The following is a 19,305-nucleotide window of genomic DNA, read 5'->3' on the forward strand; positions in this document are numbered from 1 at the left end:
AATCAGAAGCAAACACTTTTGAGGAAGGACAGGGTGAAAGGAGAGAATAGAATAAATGGGGGGCAGGATAGGATAGAGGGAAATATAGTTTGTCTTTCACAACATGACTATTATGGAAGTGTTTACATGACTGCACATGTATAACATATATCAAATTGCTTGCCTTCTCAATGAGGGTGGATGGGGAGGGAGGAAGGGAAAGAATTTGGAACTCAAAGTTTTAACAATGAAGATGTTAAAAATTGTTTTTACATGTAATTGGGAAATAAGATACACAGGCAATGGGGTATAGAAATCTGTCTTACCCTACAGGAAAATAGAAGGGGAAGGGGATAAGAGAAGGGGGGCTGGTGATAGAAGGAAGGCAGATTAGGGGAAAGGGTAATCAGAAACAAAACACTTTTGAGGAGGGACAGGGTGAAAGGAGAGAGAGAGAGAGAATAGAATAAATGGGGGTAGAGGACATAGGATGGAGTGAAATACAGGTAGCAATAGTAACTGTGGAAAAAAAATTTTTTGAAGCAAGTTTTTCTGATAAATACCTCATTTGTCTAACATATAGAGAACTGTGTCAAATTTATAAAAATAAGAGCCATTCCCCAGTTGATAAATGATCAAAAGATATAATCAGTTTTCAGAAGAAGTAATTAAAGCTACCTGTAGCCTTATGAAAAAATATTCTAACTCACTATTGATTGGAGTTGAAACAATTCTGACATACTACCCTTACCTATTAGATTAGATAATAGGACAGAAGAGGTAAATGACAAATGTGGGAGGAGATGTGGGAAAAATGAGACATTAATGTACCATTGTTGGAGTCTTGAATTGATTAAACCATTCTATAGAGCAATTTGGAACTATGCCCGAAGGGCTATGAAACTATGCATACCCCTTGACATAGCAATGCCCCTGCTAGGTCTGTATCCTAAAAGAGATAAAAAAACCAAAAAAGGAAAAGGACCTATATGTACAAAAGTATTTATAGGAGATCTTTTCTGGGGGTAAAGAATTGGAAATTGAGGGGATGCATATCAATTGGGGAATGGCTGAATAAGTTGTGGTATGTAAATATGAGGGAGTACTATTGTGCTATAAGAAATGATGAGCAGGATGCTCTGAGTAAAACCTAGAAAGACTTACATGGGTTGATGTAAAGTGAAATGTATTGGGTACAAAGTAACAGCAATATTGTAAGATGGTCAGTTGTGAATGACTTACCTATCCTCTGCAATACAGTGATCCATGACAACTCTGAAGAACTTAGGATGAAAAATGCCATCCATCCCCAGAGAAAGAACTGATGGTGTCTGAACACAGATTGAAGCAACTTTTTTTTCACTTTATTTTTCTTGAGTTTTTATTGTCTGTGTTTTCTTTCACAACATGACTATTATGGATATATTTTTGCATGACTTCATATATATAACCTATATGGAATTGCTTGCCTTCTCAATGAGGGAGTATGGGGAGGGAGAAAGGGAAAGAATTTGGAACTCAAAGTCTTAAAAACAAATGTTAAAAAAGAGTCCTGTTCAGATTCAGGTATTTTTTAAAATTTCAGGCAGAAAAATGCCATAATATCCACCGGGGTTTTCTAAACCTGAATAATCAGTACAGATAAATGTGAGTAATGCAGGACATAGTAGGTGTTTGGTTTTGGTTTTTGGTTTTTGTTGTTTTATTTTGTTTTAAAGCAACTAATGCCCTCAGGCCAGCTGGCCAAGAAAAAGAACTTCATCCAAGGTATAGAAAGAACTGGCTGGGTGCCCTGTCAGTGATCTTTGAAGTATCTAAGAGAACAGAAGACGTGCGTCAAGACTGGAGAAGGGCAAAGGCTACCAATGGTTTTCAAAAGAGGAAAGAATGTGGTTTCTTCAGACTGCGAGTTAATGAGTTTGATTTCAATTCCTGGAAGAAGTCTGGAAAATATTATTAAAGGGAAAGTTTGTGAGCATTGAGCAGGCAAGTCATTCTAGCCTGGCCTAATATCTTTTTAAAAAAATATATTGATCATGACAATTATGTCAGGACAGAAACCAGACCTGTAATTTCATTGTTAAAGAGAACCTCTGGGTGAGGAAGCTGCCTCTACCAGTGCTGGTTGTCAATTTCTCGGCCATTTATATAATTTTAGAAAGTTGCCTAGCCCTAGAGCACTGAGAGGTTAAGTGACTTGTCCAGGGTAACGTAGCCAGGATGTGCACGCCTTGAGCCTAGGTCTTCCTGTCTTCAATGGCAGCTCTGTATCAACTATGCAATGCAGCCTTTCAGATTCATGAGCTCGGTTTCAACTCCTGGTAAAATTCTAGAAAACAATATTACAGGAATGGTTTGTGAGTATTTGAGAGGGCAAGTCATGCTTGAGTGACCTAATTTCCTTTTTCTTGATACTTGTAGAGAGGAAAGATGACATGGATAGGCTCTCTAGATTTAAATAAGACAAGTGTCATGGGATTTTTGAGCTGATAGGGCCCTTAGAGATTGTCTAGTCTGACTGTATTATTTTATAGTCAAAGAAGCTGAGGGCTAGCAAGGTTAAATGGCTTGCTTGATTTTGTACAGGTTATTGCTTGTAGCATAACCAGCATTCACATTCAGATCCTCTGCCTCCAAATCCATTGTTTCTCCCACTGTGCCATACAACTTCTGTAAGAATCTTTCCCGGGGCAGCTAGGTGGCGCACTGGATAGAGCACCGGCCCTGAGGTCAGGAGTACCTGAGTTCAAATTCAGCCTCAGACTAAACACTTGACACTTACTAGCTGTGTGACCCTGGGCAAGTCACTTAACCCCAATTGCCTAAAAATTAAAAAAAAAGACTCCCAAAATCCTTATGGAAAAGATGGTAGATGTGGGTTACATGTTAATCCAATTTGGTTGATTCAGACCTGTTAAATAGACAAATAAAGTACTGATTGATAGGATCAGTTGTGGAAGGATCTTCTCTTTTCCCTATTTGGTTCAACATTTATATTGATATCTTGAGTAAAGGTAAGGTGGCATGTTTATAAAATTTGCAGATGCCAGAAAGCTTAGTGCAAGGGCTGACCCTCTAGAAGACAATATCTGAAGTTTTGAAAAGTCTTGACATCATGGATTTTGAGCCAGAAGGGACCTTGGAGACCACGGAGTCCAACCTTCTCACTTTACAAATTAGGAAACTTAAGGCACAGAGAGGTTAAGCTATTTTCCCAGGGTCATACAGCTACAAAGTATGTGAGGAAGGATATGAATCTGAGTCTTTCTGACTACAAATTCCTTCTGAAATTCATGAAATTCATTATGCCTTGTAGCTGCTTCAAATCTTAACAGACTAAAATAATGGGCCAAATTGGACATGATGAAGCTCAATGCCATGCCTAGCACAGTGTTTGGCACTTAAAAGGCATTTTTAAAATGCTTATTGAGGCAGCTGGATGGCCCAGTAGATAGAGTGCCCTGCCTGGTGTCAAGAAGATCTGACTTCAACTCCAGCCTCAGATACTCACTAGCTGTGTGACCCTGAGCAAGTCACTTAATCTCTGTTTGCCTCAGTTTCCTCATCTACAAAACAGGAATAATAATAACTCCTACCAAAAAGACTTGCTGTGAGGATTGAATTAGAGAATAATTGTAAAATACTTAGCACAGTGCCTGGCACATAGCTATATAAATATTAGCTATTATAATTAATATTGATGAATGATGGGGATAGATGTAAAATTCTACACTTTGTTTAAAAAAATCAACTTCGTATACAGTAGTGGGCTGGAACTGGCTCTCATCAGCTCATAAGAGTCAGTTGTTAAATTTTCAATGTGAGCATTTGCAACTTGGAAATTGGCAAATGCAGCAAAATGGGAATTGATTTATTGCATTGTTGATTGTCTAGATTTGAGGAAGTGATGGAGAAAATATTAATAAGACAGATTGACCTTAAAAGTGTTTTGTATTTGTATTGTTTTGTTGGGAAGAAGAGGTCTGGTTGTTAAATGCTTACCACCACACCCCTGTATTAAATGTATGGTATTGAAGGGAGTGACGCTAGTCCCTGATTTAAAAAAAAAAAGAGAGAGACAGTATGGCGTAATGGAAAGCATGTTGGATTTGGAGCCAGGGATCTGCGGTTCAAATCTCTTCTCTGCTACTTACTACCTATATAACTTTAGGCAAGTCACTCAACCTCTTGAAAAATGAGGGGTTAGACCAAGTGATGCCTGAGGCTGCTTCCAAGCTCTAAAGTTATGATCTACAATTGATCAATCAATCAATCAGTTGGCAATAATATATATTAAAGGAGGGACAGGTAGGAGAGATAAATAGATAGTCATTAATAACCATGTAAGTGCCTACAATAGAGGATAAAGCTTTTATTAAGCATAATATGTGCTAGGTGCTGTGCTAAGCCCTAGATTTGAATTCAGGTCCTCCTGACTCCAAGGCCAGAGTTCTATCCACTGTGCCACCTAACTGCCCCACTCCTCCCTGTTTTGGAGAAATGCTTTGTGAATTTATGGAGCCCAGCTACATCCCTAGGTTCACTGATAGTAGATAGAAGCAGCAGACTCACAGACACCTGAGAATAAGACAAGACCAAATGGTAAGGATGAAGCTAGGATGGGAGGAGGCTCTGTCACTTACTAGCTTTGCGACTTTGGGCAAGTTCCTAGCCTCTCTAGTTGCATTTCCTCTTTTTTTAAATAAGAGTGTTGGGCCCTTCTAGTTCAACATTCTGTGACTATGCTTTTTTGTATCTTTGGACTTTAGATTTGGGCTTTGTTTGTGGCCTAAGAAAGAGGATGAGAACTATCATTTCCTCAAAAATCTATGAAAGTCCCAAGCAGACCAGTAATTTCATTTGGAATTTTATTATTTATTATTTGTTAAATTTGCCCTTTATAGATAAAGGAGAAATATTAATTGTGCCCATCCTTCAAGGCCTAACGTAAGTCTCACCTACTGCAGGAAGTCTTCCCAGACCACTTGAGATCTGATCACAGGGATCTGCATCTTCTCTGAACACAGAACATTTAACACATATTCACTTGCCAATTAACCATGTACTTGTGATATCTCTTATATGTTTATGTTGTGCTACTATTTGACTGTCATATTGCTTATCTGTTCATATAATAATAATAATAGCTAGTATCATCATTAGTTTTAAGGTTTGTAAAGCACTTTACAAATATTATTTTATGTTCACAACAACGCTGGGAACTAGGATGCTGTTATTACTCCCATTTTACAGATGAGGAAACTGATACAAACTGAGAGTAAGTAGCTTGCCCAGAGTCCCAGAGCTAATGTCTGAGGCTGTATTTGAATTCAGGTCTTCCTGACCCCAGGTCCAGCACTCTAGCTACTGAGCCATCTAGCTGCTTTTACATCTGTATGCCTTGTCTTTCTAACTGGATCGTAAACTCTTAGAATACTGGAATTGTATCCTATATTTCTATTATCTTCCACTATGCCTAAAATAGGCATACTTCCATATTTGGATGGAGCCATGTTTTCACTGGTACAGGTATTCCTTCTATCTCAGCAGACTACAACCCATGTATACCTTCTCACTGTTTCCATGTCTTCCAATAAATCTTCCATATATGATGGATGATACCAGAACATTCCTCTTTGTCTTTTAAACATCTAGTTGCTACCAGTATAGTGCTCAGGCAGTCCACTTGTTATATCCTTCAATCTTGTGTATGTAAATGTGGGTGTGGGTGTGTGGGGTGTCTGTGAGTGGTTGTAGGTTTGGATAATTGGCCTTTGATTAGTTGATTTTTGCCTCCCCTAGTTGATGTACAGAAGTTTAAGGATATGAAAGAGAGATTATGAGGTAGTAATATGTTAACAGATGGTTAAATTGATTATAAAAATGGATAAAAAAAACTTAGGTTTCCTTCTGCAGTGTGCAAATGTTTCTCTGATAGAATTGGAAGGGGAATTTGGAATCGGCTACTGACAGTGGTACAGTGGAGAGAGGGCTGGGTCTGGAGTCAGGAAGACTCATCTTCCTGAGTTCAAATCTGGTCTCAGACAGTTAGTAACCCTAGGCAAGTCACTTAACCCTGTTTGCCTCAGCTGGAGAAGGAAATGGCTAACCGCCCTAGTACCTTTGCAAGAAAACCCTAAATGGAGTCATGAAGACACAACTGCGGACACAGCTGAAAAGTGACAGAAAATGTACTTATTGTGATTATGGTTGGGAGAGTGCAAAAGAAAGGGAGATCCCAGGAAAAGAGGAGAGGTAGATTATATACTGAGACATTTTGCCAAAGGAGTATCTCTGGCTGGGGACTCAGAGCAAAAAGACAGAGAATTATAGATTCCTTTAGTTATGACTTCCCAGAACAGAGAAGTTTATAGTGGGAAACCTATCTAAGCAATGAGTCAGTAGTAGGGTGGTGTTGAACAAGAGTGGCTGAGCCACCAGGCTCACCACCCTACCCCACTACTGCTACACCAAACTGATCTACTTCTTTTTCCTCATCATATATTTCTCTTATAAAATCTCGTAAGCAACTTCTTGCATGCAAGCCATCATACATGTCAGTGTACATGACAATGCCTGGCACAGAGTAGGTCCTTAATCAATGTTTATGATTGAATAATTGATAATATGCTATAACCTACTACACATAGAAAATGCTCGTTTTATTTAGTTATTAGCATTTTGTGATTATTGAATTATAGGTAAAATGAATATTGTTTAAAAGTTAAAAAACAAAACAAAACATGGTGTAATGGAAAGATCCCCAGATCCTAAGTCAGGAATACCTGGGTTCAATTCTCAGCTCTGTTGCTTACAAACTGCACAATTCTAGGTAAATAGCTTATTCTCTCTAAGACTTATTTACTAATATATAAATAGGTTTTTCTCTGCATTAGTGAAAGAAGGTCCTGTACCAAGGGTGGGGAACTTGTGGCCTCAAGGCCACAGATGACCCTCTAGGTCCTCAAGTGCAGCCCTCTGACTGAGTCCAAACAGATATTCTGTGAAGTTTGGATTCAGTCAAAGTGGGGTCACACTTGAGGAACTAGAGGGCCACATGTGGCCTCGAGGCTGCAAGTTCCCTACCCCTGTACACCAAAAACAAATCCTTAGAATGTGGGTATAACTTTTCTGAGCTTCATTTTCCTCATCTAAAAATTGAAATAATTTTTGTACTACCTAGCTCATAGGGCAGTTGCAAGGAAAGGGTTTTATAAACCTTAAAGTACCATGTACGTGAGTTATTATAATTATTATAGGTACACTATAACCCTGAGATATTCCTATAAGGAAAATACTTACTAGAGAGATGATGCTAAATGAAATGAAGAGGCTAGGAAAGTGTCAAAAAGATCACTCCATTTGGGTAGAAGCCTGAGGGCATTTCCTTGAAAGTAATACTGGGGAACTTCCCACCTGACACTGTGGTTTTAACATATAAATCAGTAAAATGATATATATGTAGGCTGTGTAAGAATGGACTGATATTTGATAGCTGCCCAGCGAGTTAAGAAACTGTGAAGAGGATATGTTTGTGTATCTCAGGGTTTATGACGTGACTGAGTCCAATATCCAATGCCATGAATTCCACTCTGCTTCTCCATCCCCACTGAACAATCTCTTCCCCAAACAGAACTCAAAATGCCCAGTTCAGATAAGTGAAACAAGATCTGATGTGAATACCTTTCTTTTTGCCATACTCTTTGTAGTGGGGTTAGGATTGGAGAGGCAGTAAGAACTAGCTTTCTCTTCCTTCCTTACTACTCACAAAGCTTTTCCTCATTTCATTACTCTCTTCATATCCTGACCTCAATACAAGTTCACTCTTTTTTGAATTACTTCACACAAATGCCCTTCCTAGAAATACCAACTTCTCTATTCCTACTTCTTTTTTGACCATACCAAGTTTAGTGTCTACTGACCAATAATGAACACCATTGGCACAGCTATTTCTTGAGGCCCTTCAGTGAGGCTGGTCAGAAAGTAGCAACTGTGTGTCTTACAGCCTCAAGTACACAGCTCTTTTTCCTTTTCCTCCAGTCCCAGAGTATCCTCAGCCTGTAACAAGTGCCACTTCTGGGAGTCATTTTATTAAATAATATATTCTTTTTTTTGGGGGGGGAGGCTAAGCAATGGGGTTAAGTGACTTGCCCAGGTTCACACAGCTAGTAATTGTCAAGTATCTGAAGCTGGATTTGAACTCAGGTCCTCCTGACTCGAGGGCCAGTGCTCTATCCACTTCACCACCTGGCTGCCTGCTGTAAATAATATATTCTTAAATAAGATGTCATTCTACATTTTTTTGGTACTCAAGGAAAATATGTAAAAATAAGAAATGAGCAAGACCTCCTAAAGATGTCAAAAGCTTATCTATTAGATGATGTCACTATTTTAGTCATTTTAGCTACTTTTCTTGTCTCTTAATTATGTAATTTTCTATCCCTCCCTACTTTGTTAAGATTTTTTTTTTTGTCGTTGGCTAGGCAATGGGGTCAAGTGACCTGTCCAGGTTCACAGAAGTTGAGGAGTCTGTGGACCCAATCTCCTAGGCCTGTCCCTGTTGCACATCTATGGTACATCTGAGGTTTAGGTTCACCTAGTTCTAGTTAGAACTGACTCCTAAACCTCTCCAGCAAGCTTTCTGATGAGGCGGTTAAGAGTCCACCTTCCTCATCCTCAGTAGGCATTCCTGGCTAATTTTTAGAGATCCTCCTTTTTGCTACTGGTCCATGTTCCCTGACTCTGTCACCAGCAACATGACAGCTTCTAGAGCAGACTCTTTGTCTCAAAATCCTATGGAAACCAGGTCACCAGTGGCCCTGGCCCTTTTACCACAAAGCATATCCCATCACCCTCTGGGTGACCCCCAAACATTTCACCCATCCCTAGCTAATTGCTGTCCATCTGTCCATACTCTCCTATGTTGTGCTTGACTATATAAAAAAATCATTCTAACTAGTGTTGCTGCATGCCACTCAGGTGAATTCTGTTCTAAATTTACATGCCAGTGCCCTTTGCACCTAAAATTCTGAGACTGTTCTTTTAGAATTTCCTGCAGATTCTATGATCTTCAGTCCTCAATATGGGGCAATTTTTCATTCTTTGAAGGTAAACTTGATTCTGAGAAATGATCAAAAGCCATTTGAAGTAACACCTGGTACATAAAGTGGATGATTCTTGCTCCATAACAATGACTTGGATTAAAAAAAAACAAAAACAAAAAAACTAAGTATGACTACAAATTAATGAGGGTTAGTTCCTTGTGTAGTTTAATAATTAGCTCTGAAGGCAATTCACTGGAGTTCCAAAATTATTTTGAACAATGGCCAATGAGCACTGGAATTGTTGCATAGCCTTTCAAGGTAGCTACATTGAACAAAATTCACTGGGATGTGTAAGTTCTAGTGCATTTAGTTCTGGAGGGTTTTTTTTAAAGTTTTATTACATTATAGTCATGTAAGACACTGATGTTCAACTTGAGAGACAGTATGCTGTAGCAGTATGTGTTCTGGATTTTCAAAGGACCTGGTTTCAAATCCCAGGTGTGTTTTATTCCACATGTGTAATCAACTCACTTTCTCTCTCTCATCCTCAGGTAGTTCTTCTGTAAAAAATGGAAGAGGTGGACCAAATGTTTTCAAAATTCTTTTTCAGTTCTCCATGCTATTATCTTAGTCCTAGGATCCTCCTTTATGAGGATATGAAGATCATATACATATACAACCATATAGATATTGGATTGCATTTTCATATGTAAATTATGTGTCCACAGTATTCTCTGCTGGAAAGTCCCTTATGGTCTGTATAGTTTACTCCTTTAAAAAAAATCCCTTGCAGCTAGACGTGGTGTAACATGCTTATATATAGTTCTTGCTAATGGGGAGGCTGATACTGATGGATTGCTTGAGTTCAGGAGTTCTAAGCTGCAGTAGAGCTAAAGTCAATCAGGTATCCTCCCTAAGTCTGGCACCAATATGTTTAGCCCCCCTAAGAGCAGTGGGCCACTAGGCTACCTAAGGCAAATTGTCTTGGGTTGGAAATGGAATATGTCAAAGCTTTGATGTTGATCAGAAGTGGGGTCAGGCTGATGAGCTGCCTCTGCTCTTTTAGCCTGTGTAAGACTGGGAGACCCAGTCCCCAAAAAAAGCCCCTTATGGTTAAAATAAATCTTTATTGAGCTTCTTATAAGTTTATTTCTGCTGCAATTCTAAAAAAAACTGACTCTTGTCCAAACAAGAGAACAAAAGCTTTGAATAAACTTTTCTAGTATGGTTTATCATGTCACTTATTGTGTTACTGAAGTGGTATTCTGAGAGTGTTGGAAACCAGAAAATAAACACTTTGATACATGCCAAAGAATAAAATAATCTTTAATAAATATCACTTTTATAACATTGTTTAAAAAAACACAGAATGTACCATGGTTTGTTAGGCATCTTATATGTAATAAACATAATCATTAAAGTGCTTCTAAAACCTCATTGATGTGCTTAAATAGCCTTCCTGATCAAAAAGTGTTTTCAGTGCATGGGAGTGGATGAGCAAAAGAGGTAAATCCAGAGAAGGTCAGGTCATCAGATACTGGAATGAAACAGATACTTGAAAAGTGGTTCATAGACCCACTTTATTCAGAAAAAAATCCATGACACCTTTTGCAAACTACTCGTTAGAGACAGAAATACAAGGGGTAGGGATAGGGAAGGCAAAAAGATGACAGAATTCGTACAGTAAGAGCTGCTTCATTGGATAAGTTCTAAATTTGGAGGAGCAGTATGGCAAATTGAGGTGATAAATTCATTATAAAAGGGATTATCTATTTTACCTGGAGTGAGAGAGAGGGATATTTTCTATCCTTGCTTACACTTCTCATACAGGTTGCCCATATCTTGCAGCTGGCAAAGATGTATGAAGCACTTACTATATGCCAGGTATTGTTCTAAGATTTAAGGATGCAAAGAAAAGCAAAAAAAAATGGTACTAAAGAATTCTAATTCTAATGAGGGAGACATCATATAGGTAACTAGGGCTATACATATAGATGTGCATATACATACATGCATACATACATATATATACATATATGAAATACACAGAAGAGATGGAAGGGAATCTCAGAAAGAAAGGAATTAGCAACTAGTGGCAGGGGGATTGATGGGAAAGACCTCCTGTAAAATGTGACATTTGAGCTGAGTTTCAAAGAAAGCCAAAGAAACTAAGAGGGGAACGTAAGTTGGGAGATCACTCCAGGCATGAGGGATGGCCAATGCAAAGGCACAGAGTGGGAAAAGAGAGCGTTATAAATGAAGACTAGCAAGTATATCTAGCATATCTAGATTATAGAGTGCATGAAGGGGAGTAAAGTATGAGAAGACTAAAATGTTAGGAAGAGAGCATGTCATGAAGAGCTTTAAATATCCAAGAGAACTTTATATTTGATCCTGGAAGTAATAGGGAACCATTGGAGTTTATAGAGTAAGAGAGTAACATGAGAAGACCTATACTTGCCACTTTGGCAACCAAGTGGAGGATGAATTGGAATAGGGAAAGACATGAAGCAGGAGGACCTTTTAGGAAGCTACTGTAATAATCCAAGTGAGAGGTAATAAAGGCTTGAGCGAGGTAATGGTTGTGCAAATAAAGGACACACATTTGAGAGATGTTGTCAGTGCAGAAACAAGATTTGTTAACAGACTAGACATATGGGACGAGCGTGAGTGAGAAGTCAAGGATGACAACAAGTTGTGAACCTGGATGACTTGGTTGTATAAGAGTTTACACAGTAATAAGGAAGTTCCCAAGGATGGAATGTAGATAATGAGTTCTTTTTTGGATATACTGAGTTTGAGATGCCTAAGGTATATCTAGTTTAAAATGCCCAAAAGACGGTTGGTAATGTGGGATTGAAGCTCAATTGCTTATCTCACTCTCCTTTGTAACAGTTTTTTTGGGTACTCGTCTTTCCAACCAGGCAGCCAGATGGCACAGTGGATAGAGTGCCAGGACTGGAGTCAGGAAGACTCATCTTCCTGAGTTCAAATTTGGCCTCATATATGTCCTGGCTATGTGACCCTGGGCAAGCCACTTAACCCTGTTTGCCTCAGTTTCCTCATCTGTACAGTAAGTTGGAGAAGGAAATGGCAAACCACTCCAGCATCTTTGCCAAGAAAACTCCAAATGGGGCCATGAAGAGTTGGACACGACTGAAAAATGGCAGAACAACAACAACATTCCAACTAAGTAAGCTTCTTTGAGAGGGCAGCTTCTGTCATATCCATCTCTATATCCAGAGTACATAATTCCATGCCCTACACATAGCTGGTTTTTGATAAACTGAATGTTCATTATCCAATAAATTCAATTCTCAGCAGGCTAGATTTTTTCTCTTCCCTTTTGAGCAACATATTCCCAGAGGTTGTCTATAAGAATTCACTACAATATGCATGAAGGTCTAATTTTACCTGGCAGAGGGCAGTGGTCCTCAGAAACATAACAAGATTATGCAGAGTCAGAAGTTGAAGCCTCTATGCTTGGGTAACAGAGAGCAGGTTTAAAGAGGGATTAATTAGCTCAAAGCTAAGGCATTTGAAAGGGAAAGATCTCACAATAGGCTTGGTTTCAATTCCATTCAGTTTGGTTCATAAAATACCCCCATGTGTAAGATGCTGTGTTAGACACTGGGGATACATGAAAAAAGTCTCTGCCCTCAAAGGGTTTACATTCTATTGAGGGAGGAAACATACCATCATTATCATTATCATCATAATCATCCTCATCCTTATTCTTCAACACAAAAAATAACCATAGCTAGCATTTATATGGTGCTCTCAGATTTGCAAAGTGCTTTACAAATATTGTATCATTTGAGTCTCATTACAACTTTGGGGATAAATGTCATGATTATCCTCATTTTACAGTTGGGGAGAATGAGGCAGACAGAGGTTAAATAACTTGCCCGTGGCCACATAGCTAGTTAAAGTCTGAGGCTGGATTTCAGCTCAGGTCTTCCTGACTCCAGGGCCAGTATTCTATCCACTTTACCACGTATCTCCCTCTGTACATATATATACGTATATAAAAATATATTCAAAATAAATATAAAGAAGTTGTCAGGAGGCAGAGGAGGAAGCTCTAGCAGCTGAGGAGAATCAACAAAGGCTTTATGTAGTAGGTGGCTCTTGAGCTGAGCTTTAAAGAGAGTTTGAGATTCTAAGAGGAAGAGTGAAGCTAATGAGTCTAAAATGTTATAAAATCATATACTAAACCTACAAATTTCCCCACATCCTTCCCATTTTTACCAACATCCTCAAATAACAACACTTCCTTTTTGGATGCAAACCTTCCATTTAAATAGCAAGTTTAAACAAGGGGGAAAAAGCCAACCACCCCACCCAATCATTCTTGGAATGAAAGTATTGAAGACCACACTCACACATGACAAAAATTTAAATACACAGTAACATTTTTTACTTAAATAGGACCATGTAACCAGGTTTCCCAGAGTTAAAGGCAAAGCACAAATTAAGCCTTCAACTTGACACAGAAACATTCTTCATCAAGTGTGTGACCCAGGGCCCAAGTCCATTTGCCTAAAATTCTCCTCGTTGATGAAGAATGATTACTTGATGATCATTCTTCATCAGTAAGGAGAATCTTATATAAATGAGCTTGAGCTTTGGCTTATAGGTGTTGGTTGGCTAAGCAGGTAACAGAAGGAGTAATACAGAGCAAGGAACAACTTCAAAGTCAGAGGCTCTCAGGAGCAACAACAGATTTGTAGAAATGAATGGTTATAAGTATCATCACTCAAAGATACCATTCACATTTACAGCATCTCTTTTTGTGGTGGCAAAGAATTGGAAATTGAGGGGATGCCTGCCAATTGGGGAATGGCTGAACAAGTTGTGGTATATGAATGTGATGGAATACCATTGTGCTGTAAGAAATGATAAGCTGGCAGACCTCAGAAAAACCTGGAAAGACTCATATGCACTGATGGTGAATGAAGTGAGCAGAGTCAGGAGAATGTTGTACACAGCAACAGCCATGTTATGTGTTGGCTATCTTTAATAGACTTAGCCCTTCTCAGCAATACAAGGATCTAAGACATCTCCAAAAGTCTCATGATGGAAAATGCTATCCACATCCCAAGAAAGAACTATAGAGTTTGAATGCAGATTGAAGCATGCTATTTGCTATTTTTTTTTCTGTTTTGTTTTATTTCCTCTTTCTTGTGGTTCCTTCTATTGGTTCTAATTCTTCCTTACAACATGACTAATGTGAAAATATGTTTAATAGGAATATATATGTAGAGCCTATATTAGATTACATGCCATCTTGGGGAGGGAGGGGGAGAAAAATTTAAAACTCAAAAGCTTATGGAAGTGATTGTTAATAAATTAAAATAAATTAATTAAAAAATTTTAAAAATAGAAAAGACCTCACAACAACAACAATACCAAAAAACAATAATAACAATAACAAAGATACCATTCACTCTTTCACCTTGTATCAGCCTATGTTTCCTCAAAGCAGGCTGGAAATGTTTCTTGAGTACTGCCTCAAAAACTATTCAATTATCCTCTGAAGCAGATGGGGGTTCTTTCCTTTTCATTTTCTATGTCTTCCTTCTCTCTTGTTTCCCCATCATCACACCATTCTCTCCCCTTGTTTCCTTCCCAGGAGCCTGAGGTGTTTGGAGCACTTTTCTATGAAACTGCTAAGCACTGAGGGAATTCCAAAGGGGGTGGGCTGAGAACTCCAGAAGCTTAAATCAGAAGCTGAAGATGTTGGGTTCATGCCTTCTCAGTATTTGTATCTGTAGTGGAACAAACAAAAAGGATTGGAAATAGGAGTATCTATTAATTTCTTTCTTAATCTTAAAAATGTTTTTAGCCTCTTTAAAAACCCCATTAGAATAGTACTTCACATTTCCATAGCACTTTAAGGTTTACAAAGTATATTTCCTCCCACAAGTTAGAACAAATAATATCTTCATGTTCACAGATGAGGAAACTGAGACTCATAGAAGTGCCCTGTCTTGCCGCATTTCACAAAGCTTCCAAGAGGCAGGATTGAAATGTTGGGCTCATGCGTTTAGTTCCAGCTCCCAACATCATCCAACATGTTGGCTTAAATACAATAAGATTTCCGCCCATATTCTTTTGCAGGTGTCAATGGCATAATGAAGTTGTTAGTACTTACTGTATATGCCCACAAAAAAAAAGAATGGATGTTTGGCCCAAGATAACCAATTAATCTAGACTTGTTTGGACTGGAAGATTAGTTTTTGGAACAGCATTTCTAAATAAATCAAACTGTCAGTTAATTAATCCCCAAACATTTATTAAGGGCCCACTATATTCTAGGCACAGTGCTAGGCATGGATGTTGCAAACACAAAAGAGATAACTCTTGCCCTCAGATAGCTTACGTTCTACCTTAGGGCTAAGACATATCTGGAAATCGGTAAAGATATGATATATACACAATAAATAGTCATTCTTTTTTTGAGGGATGCACTAACAATTTAGGTAATCAGGAAAGACCTCTTGAAAGAAGGAACATTTGAGATGAGCCTTGAAAAGCACACCCTTCTAGGTGTTCTAAGAGGCAGAGACAGAGATGAGAGGAAAAGCTTTTTGATGTGTGCCAAGGCACAGAGGAGGGAGATAGCCATGTTAGTTCTTTACCTACGGCCATCCTTTTTTTCTTATTCAAATGAGTAGTTTTCCCTCTCTTTACAAATGGATAAATTCCAGAGGGGAAAGAAATATCCTTCTATCCATAACTCAAACTTGGTTCCCTGAGACGCTGAAATTGAGGCAAGGAGATTTCAGCTGCAGACTGTTAGAACAGAACAGCCACTAGGACAGGGATGGAGAACCTGCAACCTCGAGGCCACATGTGGCCCTCTAAGTTCTCAAGTGCATCCCTTTGACTGAATCCAAACTTCACAAAACAAATCCTTTTGGAAGTTTAGATTCAATCAAGGGCCTCACTTGAAAACCTAGAGGGCCACATGTGGCCTCGAGGCTGCAAGTTCCCCACCCTGCTCCAGAACAACTAAGGTTCAGTAGTGAGAAACCCATCTCCCTCCTCTACTCCAGTACCCCTCCTTCGATTCACCACTATCTAAAGAATCATTTTTTCCTTCTCATACTGTGTGAGAGGTGGAAAGAGGTAGTTCTTTAAGGGTCACTAGGTTTGAATGATGTATGTATTCTCCTATGGTTTACTGAAATTGAGAAATCCTTCTAATTTTTACTCACTAACTACTCCCAACCAAATGCAGAAGGGAAAATAATTGGTTGACAAAAGTGTCCATTTTTACTGTTGCTATTGTTGTTGGCATCATCATCATTATCATTATCGTCATAATTATGAATCATTATTAATCATCTGGGTTTTGCATTTTTTTTTTGGCCAGCTCTCCCCCAATCCACTGATAATTCAGTTATACTTACCATATTGGAGTTCGCTGTCTGGGAAATTGTTGTTGTTGTTGTCTGGAAAGACACTTTTTCTCTATGTCTATCATTCTCACTTAAAAAAAATAAACATTTTGATTATTTTCTCCTCTGATGTGGTACAGCTATAAATCCTATGCAGTAGGTTGGGTTTAAATTGTGTGTCCCCAAGAAAAATTTGGCAAGGAGATAGGAGAGGGGAAGAGGCTGTGTTCCTGAGGACTCTTCTTTCTAAATTTTCACAGGCTGCTTGGGTGCTATCTATATTTGTCATTTTGAGTAAATGCCAAGAATTTTTTTTGAGTTAGGCAATGGGGTTAAGTGACTTGCCCAAGGTCACACAACAAGTAAGTGGTATGTGTCTGAGACCAGATTTGAACTCAAGTTCTCCTGATTCCAGGGCCGGTGCTCTATCCACTGTGCCACTAAGCTGCCCTCTATGATTTTCTTAAGGGGCATCTTTAAGTACATAACTCTATTTCCCAACCAGTATTATGTTCTGGAATACTGGATGACCCACTAATATCCTTCCCAATAGTACTTTACAAATTAAAAACTTCACAAGGACTGGCTCTAATTATGGATATTTCTTAGCAAAAATCTATTTGTAAGTCTAGCTAATTACAACATCTTCTAGGTCTTTATTCAGATTTTTCCTTTGTGTAGTAATTTGCTAGGAAACCTGATGAGACCCAGTTTGGAAATATTTGATCTTCCTCTTCCTTCTCTTCTGCCATATTGCCTAGGGCCAAAGGGGAAGGTAGGGGAATTTCTCACAAAACCACCAAAATTTTCCTCTCATTTTCTACTTCCCTATGTTCGTGTTCAGATCATTTTGTACACACTATCATATAGAGTATCTCACAGAATCTCAATTTTCAGAGTATTGGAGAAAAATCTGGTCTACAGCTCATCCTCTGAGCAAGGAAAATTGTCTACCTGTACTCATTTACTGAGTTTAAGTTGTGGAAATTAGGAAGAATAAAACTGAACACTGAGGAAAACAAAATTTAAAACTATCTATTGCCCTCCTCAGAATAAAAACATAATCTCTTGGAATCAAAATATCACAGTTTTATTTGAATGGTGAAGTTATTTTAATATGGCTCTACATCACCCAAAAACTCAACATGAGGATGCATCTTAGAAGCAAAATTTAGAAATCAAAACAGAAATCGATCAGCATTTTACTTCTCCTTTGAATATCTGTGCAATATTATGCTCTAGCAAATAAATTTTACATGATCAAGGTTAGCCCTGGGCAAAACTGAGAGGCTGGCAAAATCTGTCTTTCACGGTCGCCTTCTTAGATTCTCTAGACACACACCGCTACAAGCCTGCCTTTTGTTCAATATCAAACTTGAGTCTTACCCAGTTCTAGCACAGAACACCAGATGTGCAGACAGATGACCTAGGTTTGAGTCCTCTCTCTGCTGTTTACTTCCATCAGTGAGCAAAACTTGGTAAAATCAGAGTGAGAAGGAGGAACGAGGGTCCAAAGAAAATGAGCCCCACAGAGACACAGGCTAAAAAAGGGGGGAAGATAAGGTGAATTGAAAATGTAATACCATCTTTTTTTCTACAGCAGAGAAACATCAGAGTCAATCCAAAGAAAATGACAGCTCCTAGGGTCCCAAAGTAAGTTCTCAGGTCTATGTTAGATGATTCCGTTTTCTCTGAAAATCAATATAAAAAACCAAAAACATAAGATCAGAGTTATCACAGCATCTCAGATTTGGAAAGAATTTCAGAGGCCTTTAAGGCCAACCTGCACCAGAACTAGAATCTTCTCTATGACACACTTCCCACGTGGCCATCTAATCTTTGCCTGAAGCCTCCAGTGAGTGTGAACCACTACCTCTGGGAAGTGCTTTTGGACGTCTCTAATTGTCAGAAAGTTTTCCTTCCACTCTGGGACTAAGCAAAAACAATTCTGATACCTCTTGAATGTAATAGTCCTTCACCCCCTTCCCTCTTGATTAAATCTCTTCTTCTAGCTAAATATCCCTAGTTGTTTCTACAGATCCTCATATGGTATGAACTCAAAGCCCTTCACCATCCTAGTCACCCTCCTCTGGATATTCCAAGTATCACTGTCTTTCCTAAAGTGTAGCAACTAGATATTAACACAATGCTACAGTTATTTGAGATGGGATCATGAAAATAATTATCATTCAAAAGTCATCTCAGTATTTTCTAGTCAGGGAAAGTGTTCTTGATTGTAAAATTCCCTTAAGATGGGCTGTGTGTCTTTTATTCAACTCTAGAGACAATGATTAAATGCCTACCACATATAAAGCTCTGGGGATACAAAAATAGACAATGAGACAGTCTCTGCCCTTATGGAATTAGCAATTTAATAAGTGAGAGACATGTCTACCAATAAGCTTGATAGAAGATAGAGTGTGATAAGAGCAAAGGGGAGCTACAAAGTGCATGAAGGGAAGTAACAAAAAATAAAGACTGAAACTTAGGTTGGAGTCATACATGGAGATCAAGTGCCTGGCTAAGGGAATTATATTTTATTTTACAGTAGTTGCTAAGATTTTTGTGAAGAATGGTGTTAATATTTCCTTAATGTAGGCACCAGAAAACTATGATAGTACCTGCTAAAGATGTTCCATAGGCACATGTTATTTCCCATTGCTAGACTGCAGCCTTCTTGAGGCATGGACTGTTTTTTTTTTTTTCTGTATCTCAGCACCTAGCATAGTCTCTGGCATTTAGTAGATGCTTAATAAATGCTTGCTGATTGATTAACTAATTGATTTCCATGACGTATAATGAGTTGTCTACTGTTGAGTCCTTTGCCCTGCCCATTGCAACAAAAGGTGATATTCAATGTGTAGCCTCCTTTGCTT

At 38.6% G+C, this 19,305-nt stretch overlaps 1 protein-coding gene across 1 annotated transcript in view; it reads right to left on the reverse strand.

Annotated features, from left to right (window-relative positions):
- Positions 1–10,328: 10,328 nt before the first annotated feature.
- CD274 (CD274 molecule) overlaps positions 10,329–19,305 on the reverse strand; it is a 28,823-nt gene continuing 19,846 nt past the window's right edge. The window contains 3 exon segments of the mRNA XM_078152507.1: positions 10,329–14,794; positions 16,442–16,520; positions 18,013–18,120. Coding sequence (XP_078008633.1) covers position 14,794; positions 16,442–16,520; positions 18,013–18,120 — 188 coding nt within the window. The 3' untranslated portion in view covers positions 10,329–14,793.

Source organism: Phascolarctos cinereus, unplaced genomic scaffold, assembly GCF_003287225.1.
Source record: "Phascolarctos cinereus isolate Bilbo 61053 unplaced genomic scaffold, phaCin_HiC Scaffold_4;HRSCAF=312, whole genome shotgun sequence".
Taxonomy (NCBI): Eukaryota; Metazoa; Chordata; class Mammalia; order Diprotodontia; family Phascolarctidae; genus Phascolarctos; species Phascolarctos cinereus.